The sequence below is a fragment of the Neolamprologus brichardi genome, chromosome 7, assembly GCF_056152115.1.
Source record: "Neolamprologus brichardi isolate AB-2024 chromosome 7, ASM5615211v1, whole genome shotgun sequence".
NCBI lineage: Eukaryota > Metazoa > Chordata > Actinopteri > Cichliformes > Cichlidae > Neolamprologus > Neolamprologus brichardi.
Genome location: NC_142110.1, coordinates 59,127,500 through 59,137,600, shown reverse-complemented (window position 1 = coordinate 59,137,600; position 10,101 = coordinate 59,127,500). Strand labels below are relative to the sequence as shown.

The window sequence follows — 10,101 nt, the reverse complement described above, 5'->3', positions numbered from 1 at the left end:
TTTGATATGACTGAATTTTTTGAGACCATTTTATTTCTAGTTCAAATTTAGGCACAGCCAGGAACAAAACCAGGGAAAAATATTTTATTTCAAAAATGGGAAAAACATGCAACGTGTTTTAAGCTTTCTCAGGGTAGTGAGTCACAACATTCTATTTTAGGAGGTGTCCATGGTCTGTACAGACTCCTCCAGCAGCTCCAGGTCAATTGGAGTTACAGCCTTGGTCAGGACACCCGTAGTTCCCTGTTTGTACTTGTAGTCGCCGGTTCTACAAAGAGATACATGGAATAAAGATTTCCAATTAAAAAAAAACAAAAACAAAAACCCCAGAGCTTATCTCTTCCATGTAACAAGTCTGTGCTGGCGCTCATTTAATACACGTTTCGTTTTTATTAGCACAACATGCCACTTCATCTAAAGCACACTGCCATGCACATTAGTTAGGCGAAGTCACACTAAGCAGGCCCAGTGGACCCAAATCAGAAATGTGGTTAGTAGTCCACTCAGGTAAAGGTGACAGACTGTTAGGCTTGGACTACAAAAAATGCACTCTGTATACTCACAGCTGTAAGGCTTCAAGCTCAGTGACTCTTCAAGCAGAACAAGACAACAATTCAGCGTCTGATTATCAAATGCTGCTTGTCCACATGTCCAATTTAACACAAGTGTACAAGTGCAGCAGCTAAATATCTTGAATTCTCAGGTCTCATAGTGACTCACAGTCCCAAATGAGAATTTATTAAAGGAACAGAACTTTCACTGTTCTTTACAATCCATTTGACTTGTGTTGGTCAGACATGAAGCAGCAGCATCTGCTCTTACAACTGGCTGCATTTGAGTGCTCAACGCGAATTGTGTGACAACAACCTCAACTTTGAACTGAAAACCCCCCAAATATGAGACGTTTTAGTTCCCCAACACAAGAAACAACATGCCTCGAGTTTGCCACGTAATCACAGTTAAGCACAGGGTATAAAATAAAACAATAATTCATTGTTCGTTCATTTCAAAGGGATGGAGCCTTTCCAAATACCATCAGTCTATGACAATTAAAATGCAGATGGCAGCAATCACACATGCAGGACTAATGATTAATAACTCCAATAAGGTGACAAAAAACAAAACAAAAAGAGTCCTGGGTTTAAACAGTGACCAGAACTTGACAGCTGCCTCATAATGGATCCCCTCTATGTAATGTCTGGGTGCAAGAACAGACATGGCTCTTTACAGAAAGACTGGCTTTTTTATTGCAAACTCAAAACCAGCCAAGAGGTGATTAAAAAACTGATGCCAATGCAATGTAGGAAGAACACTGGCAACCACCAGCTCGACTCCTCAGCCTCTTAGTAGAGACACCTATGGTATCAATTTGGAAATACTACATCACTGTGTTCTTAAGTTATCACGTTGAGAAGATTTTCAGAAAACTTACTCTGACCTTGAGATCAAGGTCACAGATTCAAACTCATCCGAGACTTTTGGCAGATGCACATAATCAATTTGAAGCGCCTACGTTATCACATTCACAAACTTAAGTGTCCACGCCACCCACCTGCCGGGCGGGGTGAGGACAACACCCCATCAGTCTTTTACAGCCGAGGGGTAAAAATTTGTAGTGGCCTGTTAAGGAGTACGTTTAGCAGAAGAAAGTTGTGTGAAAGTTGTTCATTTAGATACTTGTAAGGCTGCTTTTAGGGTCACAGCTTACCCCCTTAGTATGAGGAAAATAAACTTTGTGTCACTTCCTTCAGGCTGAGCAGGAGTTGGGGAGACAGAATCTGTAGTTATATTTAAAAACCAGAATTCAGAATTAACTCATCTGTTTCTGGGACTGAAAACTCCCAGAAAAACATTTCCATCAGCTCTGGATTATCCAACTCACGTCATCATGGTAACAATCTCAGGAAGGGATGAAATGCAGATGCTAATTCAAAAGCTAAACTATCGTTTCTGAAGCATTATCGTTCTTACCTGACACCTTTCTTGTTGGCCTCATCATGTGGTCTGATGTAGTTCACTTTGTTCTTGGTGATGACACACAGGTCGATGTTGCTGCCAGAGCCCAAATCATTAAAGATGCCTGCAGCAATGGCATCACGCACAACCTGCTTGGCTGCGTCCTCCTTTGGAATCAAATTTTTAAAAAAAAATTAATTACATCATCACATTTTTTTTTTTTTTATCTGCAGGTAGCATGTTGTGTCTATGTGAACTACTTGTCTGACCATGTCTTAACCTTTATTTTAGTATAATGGTCTGTAAAACATTGGGAAAGAGTTCAGTATTGTGTTTCCATTTGAAAGTGATTAACAAAATCTTCCTCCACTGTTATTTTTTTAATGTCACATGTGGTTTAATGTCACACGTGGTTTCATTTCTTTAAAATAGAATACATGGCAAATCCTTCAGGTATTACACTCCTCTTCTTTGGAACCTGCTCCCAGTTTGGGACATAATCTCTACTTTTAAGATTAAGCTTAGGCTGCTAACGCACTTGCATTTAAATGTCATTACTGCATGTTAGTTTCTGTTTTGTCCTTGTCTTTGCACTTTTTTCACCCTCTTCCCTTTCAGTGACTGATGGCTGCTGGAACCTTCCCAAGCATGACTCTTCTGGTGGTTTCTTCACATTAAAAAGGGAGTTCTTTGTTCCCACTGTCACCAAGTGCACCTCATAGTCTTAATGTTGAGGTTTTCTCTCTAATACTGTAGGATCTTTAGTTTACAATATCAAGTACCTTGAGGTGAGTCCTGTTGTGAACTAGTGATATATAAATAGAATTAATTAAACTGAATAAAATACATAAGTGGCAGAATCACCTCCATGTCAGGCTTGTAACGGTCCTCAAACACTGCCATGGCAGCTAGGGACCCGGAACCTGTAGGGAAAAAAAAATGTACATTACTAAGGTGACAACTGCCATAATTAACCGAGTCAGAAAACATGACAAACAGAACACATTACCACTATAACTCATCTCCAGTCACCTGACACGACTCATTAAACTACATTAAACACCATTAATCATGACTAAGAATCAATTCTGTCTGCACGAACCAGGTCACAGACCTATATTCATTCTTTTAAATGTGTAGGATCAGACCCTCATATAATCCTACTTCAAATACACCAAATTATTCCTAAATGAGTGAAAACAACTTTCCCAGTGAAAAGGTGAATAAGCTGGGTAACAGAAAGAAATGTGAAACCGTTTTACCCAGACTGCAACACCTCCTGACAGAAATTTAAATTTGTGAATTATCATTTTTATTTCATTTATTTTTTGCAATTTATGTTGGTCCGTCTATTTTAGTAGAAACATTTGTGACATTTTACAGGAAAATACCAGGATATATACATTTAAGACTATCAAACTAAAAATATCAACGTTTGATGTTTGGTTCATGTTGCCACTGTTGGTTTTACACAAATCCAACGAGACGTAAAGCTGGAGCTTATACATGAGAGGCATATAGCAGTGTGTGGCACTGACCCATAGTAACATAGGGCAACTTGTCAGTGGAGCCGTGAGGGTAGATGCTGTAAAGATGAGGGCCATTGCAGTCTACTCCACCCAGGACCAGGGCAGCACCAATGTAACCCTGGTACCTACAAACACAATCACATATACCATTTTCTTTTTTTTATATAAACTTTTAACAAGAGCGGAAATATGCAATGTAATTTGTTCCTCACTTTCTTTAGGACAACTATTACATGATAATACTGAGTTACAGAGAAGGAAGCGTATACCTGAACAGCATCTGTTTGAGCATGCGGTTGGCGGTGGCAACACGTGGCAGCCTGCCTGTGGAGAGGGAGTGCAACTCCAGGTTGGAGGAGATAAGCTGAGTGGTCATCTCTGTGTCTGCAGCTGTTCCTGCCCCACAGCAGCTGGACAATAATGCAGTTGCACCAGAATCAATGAGATTCATAGAAACCCTCACTTCAATCAATCACATTAATTTAAAAAAATAAATAAATAGGGATATTTTCTCAAAGCTTTGTGTGTACATATAAGTATAAAATCTAGATTTAAAAGAAAAAAAAAATCACAAAGCTCAAAAATCTGTTACTTACTAAATGTTTGGGGATATGTAGTGGATCTTGGAGCAGTTCTTGTCTGCCACTATCATTCCCTCAGTGGCTCGTGTGTCAGCTCCAAGGACAACTCCATCCTTCACGAAAAAAAACACAACACAACATTCAAACTCTAAAGAGCCACTCTGAAACACTGCTGGCTTTAGTGCTATTCAGCAAAGGTAAATAATAATTTAATACTTTGTTTCTGAACCCAAGTATCTTATAGTACAAGTATACTACTTCTGCAGAAGACTAAATTCTGATTAACTGTTTAATTCTTTAACAGTCAACAGTTTTTCATTATTGTAATACTTTTTTTAAATCTATTGAAAGCAAACTTTAAAAAAAAAAAAAAGTACCCTATGTTTATATGCGCTCAACAATAACCCTGTCAGTGCGCTCCAGGGCAGCTGTGGCTACAGTGTAGCTTGCCATCACCAGTGTGTGAATGTGTGTGTGAATGGGTGAATGACTGAATGTAGTGTAAAGCACTTTGGGGTCCGTGGACTAAATAAAGCGCTATACAAATACAGGCCATTTACAACACACTCGCTCCTAACTGACCAATGTGCAGCAGCCTGGTTTTGGTAGCTCACCTTAAAGACAACACCGCAGATTGTGGTTCCTGTTTTTCGAGCAGCAGGGACGCTGCAACCCACTTTGATAGCTTCAACTTCCAAAACTGCATTTCTGAGAAGAAAAATATTACTGGTGCTGTAAATCAGACACAACCTAACACGACTGCACAGTTACACAAACACAATTGTGTTCATGTGTCATCTATTGAACATTTTTTACTTTCTACTGAAGCAGCCTTGCATCACAGTCAAAAGTTCAAAATATTCTTTACTTACATTGACATTAAACAAATAATACAAACATAAAAAAGCTTTGGTTTAGAATAGCACCCACAATGACAATAACAGAGCTCAGTTTTGTTTTTTGTCTTACATGTTTTTGAATTTCCAGAGCAAGATGGCTAGTTTTAATACATTTTCTTTAATGAGTCGCCTTTATCAGGGGAACGTTTAAAGAGCACATAGGTTTTAGAATATTAGTTCAGTTAGTTTTGCATTTCTATTTTATGTCAGTTAGGCAAAATGTTTTCATATTCATATTATAACACAACAAATTATATCATAACACGTTATAATATATGGGTATATTATGTAACTATTATATTATAACATAACCATGTTATAACTTGTTTCAGTCCACTTTTCATGTCAATAACTGAATTGGGGGTTCGCTTCGTGTTTTTATCGTTTTAAATATTTTTTCTTTAGCTCATTTTGAATGTTTATTTTAAATTCAGTTGCGTTTTAATTTGTTTATAGTGTACAAGATCCTGACGTGAAGGAAGGAAGGGACTGTCGAATGTTGACTGGTTGACAAGTGTGCCGGAATAGAGCATAGTGATCGCGGAGTTGATCGTGAATAAGAAAACCCCGAAAAAAACGTCAAAGATAAAAAAAAAAAAAAAAAAAGAAGAAGAAAAGAATGAAAAGGAGAGAGTGTGAACATGTTTTAATACTCAGTTCCACTTCAGCTCTTTATATGTTACGACCCAACAAGAGCGGACAGACACTTAAAACTATGCACACTTCATATTTAATTTAGCCAATTTTGCAATATGGTTTCAGTTAATCTTTATACTATTTCAGACGTCTCGTTTTTCATTTGGATGTGAGTTCATGTTTTTTTCACAACTAGCTAACCATAATCCCCTGATTGGCTAGGCTAAGCAGGGGGTTCGTGTTCCTAAATGAAAACTGCCAGGACCTGTTTTATTTTACCTAACGAAGTTCAGACTCTTTTTTTTTTTTTTAACGAAATGACTTCACTGCAACATATATAAAAACACACGCAAAAACCATTATGAACAGCAAAGCCTGTCGTGGTTTTAAACATGAGCGGCATGTGAATCGTTAATACTAACATGGGGAAAAAGCCTGAGTCACTGTGTGGAAGCCGAGTTAGCATCACTGGGAAAGCCAAACGAAAAGGCGACAAACCTAAGCGGCGTCCACATTTAAACAGTGGCATCTATTAAACTCAATGATGTACTTCCTCTGATCTAATTTCCATTCGCGGAAAAACGCTCACCTTTTACAGTTGTCGAAACTGAAACCCCCGAAAGCTGGCCGGACTGCTGTCAGTGTCGCCATCTTAGTGAATGAATGCTGTATTTCCGGGAAGTAAAGGAAGTTGCTCTATATGTTATGGGGACCATATTGCGGTATGGCAAGCCAGAAGAGCCAAACATCGGCACCGAGTGGCGTTTTGAATGCCCCCACTTGAGTGGCAAAAAACCAAAAACGTACCACTGCTCAAATTAACTCAAGTCCTAAAAGCAAAAAGTCAAACTTAAGTTTCACATTCTTCTTTTATTAGAAATAATCAGATTATTACATCTTGATGCATTCTCAATCATCCAGGAAAGTAAATCTCCAAAAAGTTGATTCTGTTCATCTGGACGTAGCGTTTTGTGGGAGAAACGTTTCGTCACTCATCCAAGTGACTTCTTCAGTCTCAGCTGACTGCAGGTTTCCCCAATCTTATAAGCAGTACATTATGTACTATTTATAAGATTGGGGAAACCTGCGGTCAGCACTGTATAAACAGTACATACAGTCAGCTGAGACTGAAGAAGTCACTTGGATGAGTGACGAAACGTTTCTCCCACAAAATGCTACGTCCAGATGAACAGATTCAACTTTTTGGAGAATCAGATTATTACATGCTTACATTATTATTACGTTATTATTTACATGCCAGAAATATGCACTATGTAGCTTACCATCACCAGTGTGTGAATGTGTGTGTGAATGGGTTGTGTAAAAGCACTTTGGAACTAGTAAAGCGCCATACAAATACAGGCCATTTACTGTCATGAACAAATGCTCCGCCAAAAATATAAACCGAATTTTCCATAATTTATTGGGTTAACCCTCTGGGCTCCAAGGTATAACTGGTCATTTTTGACTACTTTTGATTTTACCTTTATATTTCACCTTTAAAACTATTGTCTTGTCTTGTTATTATCAATATTTTCAGCACAAACTCACATGTCTGAATATACACTTATTTTTCATTGGCATACTGTATTAACACAGCTGATCTAAATCCGAGCAGGGAAAACCTTTTTTTTTCTGTAAAAAAACACAAAAATGTTCAGTGAATGATTTTTATAACTTGAAATGCAAATATAAATTGTAGATTTAAAAAAAACTTATGCACAAACTTTGTAGATATATACAACTATTTACCTAAAAATGCGAACAATGCCTATGCCGTTTTTTGTACAAACATTTAAAACTACTCAACTACTAAAACAGAACAATTTATTTGGCACAAACAAATTTGTGCCATTCCAAAAAATAGTTTGTTTGCCACAAGTGGCCTGGCCTGAAACCTTTATGTCTAACAACAGGAGGTGTATCACTCCTGTTTTACACCTGGAGACAGCGTTTACACAGCAATCTGCAGATTAGCATTGCTGCTAAAATGCCAGATTGTAGCTAGGCTTGAAGTGCCAGATTGGCATTTTAGCAGCAATCGTGACATTCACTAGTACTCTCATTATTTTGACAGCAAAATAAATAACCACATGTCACACTACCTACAAATAACAACACAACTAGGGGCAGATCTACAGGGGTGGCATGGGGTTCCACCTTAAAATAATCTCTTGCCATCTATAGTGACACCCCAGTTTTGCATTTGACAGTACATTTTTCCACCAATAGGAAAGGGGTGGCACTTTTTTCTGGTTTATTTTTGCGTTGTCCTTAGAAAATGCTGTTTGTACCATTTCTTCCTGCACTAAAAGTGACAATAGTATTGAGAAAAAAGCATTGTGTATTTTTTTTTTTTAAATTAAAACCCTGGTTTTAGTGGCCCATAAACAAAATGTAAAAACAAGTATATAGTATGAAGTCTGAACTTTCAACACAAGTTGATGTGTCTCCGCATCTTGTTGCTATGTCAGCTTGAATCAGTTATGTGATTTAGAGACACCAGCGTGTCTGACGACCCTAGAGGGTTAATAACATTTACCTTCCTTCAATTTCCAGACTTACAATCAACTGCCTGTGTTGAAATCTAAAACAAACGTGAGCTCTGGCATAATCACAGGCGTCAGTTGTGACTGACAACAAGAAATAAAGTCATTCCACGCTACGGGCTGAACCATTTTTTATTGATTGCAATATATTCAGTTCTAGAATTTACATTCAGTGTTAATTGTAGCTAGGCTTGAAGTGTTAATGTTAGCTTATTTTAGTAAACAACTTTATCATATGCAAAACTAGATATGGAGCCGGAGTTATTACAGTCATTGTTTTTCAGTATGTTGCACTGTGTATACTATGCATTTGCTGTGTGTATCTGATCTGCGCATGTGAGGATAGATGACTCATGACTATAAAACAAATCTACTTGTCAGTATAAATAAAGTATCCGGAACCTGAAGCTGACCCATAAACAGGCCTTTTGCCAACTTTATTTTTATTTTCAAATTTTCCCACTGCTCTCACGGACAGCGGACATGCTTCCTCTGATAAAACCAGCTTTGTCTGCTCCAGTAGATGTTACTCCATATATATGTGTGTGTGTACTGTAGGTATTAATGTTTACCTGCTATTATCAGAGAATGCTAAGATTAACATCAAAGTGTTAGTCCACATTATCTGGATCATATTCAAAATAAACAGAGATTAGTTAGCTGTTAGTGTTTTCTAGTAGATAGGTGACGAGCTGTTGTGTTTATTTAGACAAACAAACATCTGCTATATTTGAAACAAAACTAAACAAAACCCATCCACCCACCCCCCAAGAATGCAAAAATCAGATGTCCCAGTTTTATAATAGTACTGAACACAGCCTAGGTTTGTGTAGACATGTGGAGTCCCAATGTTCCCTCTAAACTGCGCGCTTGCGCAATAGCGCACTGCTGGCACGGTCTCTGCGCACAGAAAATCTGTGTTGCGCACAAAAAAAAATCTAACCTGAATTGAAATTAAAATTAATACTTTACCAATTCTGTTTTGCAGTGTTAGTAAGTAAGTGACTGGCTGCTCCCGTATGGGATTAGAACGATGCCACCTCATCCCATAGTCCAGCCAATAATGCGATTCACATTTGTATATACGCTGCTATATAACGTCGTTGACAGGCTATGACAGTGTCCTTATGTGCCGGTGTTTTAGCTAGCAAAGCTGCGTGGCTGATGTTGAGTGAAGCCACATTAATGACAACGTTTACAACCACTGGAGATGTGAGCAGGACAGACGGAACAATTGACGGGAAAAGTGTGGACTTTATACCAGTTTTTAAATTGTGTTGATTGGCCACGTAAAACCAGAGTTATGATAAAAATATATGCAATGTTTGGTTTTCTTCCTGAATACTACTGTTGTTTATATTTATTGTGGGAAGAAACGGTAAAAAACAGCGTTTTATAAGGAAAGCCTCAAAAGCGCTCTCCACCTGTGAGCAAAAACCAAACCAACCCCCCACCCCACCCCACCCCAGCCTTGAAAAATGTACCATGGCGACCAATCAAAAAATGATATGGCAACATGGCATTTAGCTGTTTAGGAAGGGGGGAAGTTTTATGAGTAAGGTGGTGTTTTGAGATGTGAGAGACTTGCCACGTTTAGCGCAAATATTGTGTAGTTAGTGTGTAGTGTAGTCAATAGTTTTGTTGTGTGTGTCAGAACAATGAGGCGACTACTGAATATTACAGGTGTTACAGCAGTGATACATCTCCTGTTGTCCGGCCTGCAGGTATCAGGCTGTTGTTCTCCTTTATCTCATAGTGGACAGAAATTATTTTTGGAGTGGCACAAATGATTTGTGTGGCATCAAATTTGACGCAGAACAGCTGATTGTTCTGTAAATAGTTTGAAATGTTTATTTAAAAAAACGCATTGGCTGCATTTGAGGTAAACAGCTGCAAAAAACTTTGTTTGCATAACTCAGTTACCTTTTTGAAGAAGTAACTATATAATTAA

The 10,101-nt window shown here is 38.1% G+C and overlaps 1 protein-coding gene across 2 annotated transcripts; it reads right to left on the bottom strand.

The window, feature by feature from the left end:
• Positions 1–6,309, bottom strand: psmb7 (proteasome 20S subunit beta 7). 2 transcript variants are annotated; one of them, XM_087843976.1, is made up of 9 exons: positions 6,191–6,309; positions 4,681–4,774; positions 4,082–4,179; positions 3,755–3,895; positions 3,495–3,610; positions 2,821–2,879; positions 1,972–2,123; positions 564–590; positions 1–268 (listed from the first exon to the last, which is right to left on the bottom strand). In XM_087843976.1, exons 1-9 carry the CDS (start codon positions 6,250–6,252, stop codon positions 157–159), a joined length of 861 nt encoding a protein of 286 aa, XP_087700102.1. In that variant the 5' UTR covers positions 6,253–6,309; the 3' UTR covers positions 1–156. The 2 variants fall into 2 exon arrangements, with proteins under 2 accessions (XP_087700102.1, XP_087700103.1); XM_087843977.1 differs by lacking the exon at positions 564–590.
• Between the last annotated feature and the right edge of the window lie 3,792 nt (positions 6,310–10,101).

What these genes read in the sequence shown, in the direction of transcription:
- psmb7 (XM_087843976.1), bottom strand. Translation starts at nt 6,252, where the DNA reads ATGGCGACACTGACAGCAGTCCGGCCAGCTTTCGGGGGTTTCAGTTTC. An exon ending in AGTTTCGACAACTGTAAAAG is followed by an intron (nt 4,775 to 6,190) that starts GTGAGCGTTTTT and finishes TTTTCTTCTCAG; the next exon opens with AAATGCAGTTTTGGAAGTTG. An exon ending in GAGCTTGAAGCCTTACAGCT is followed by an intron (nt 269 to 563) that starts GTGAGTATACAG and finishes ATCTCTTTGTAG; the next exon opens with AACCGGCGACTACAAGTACA.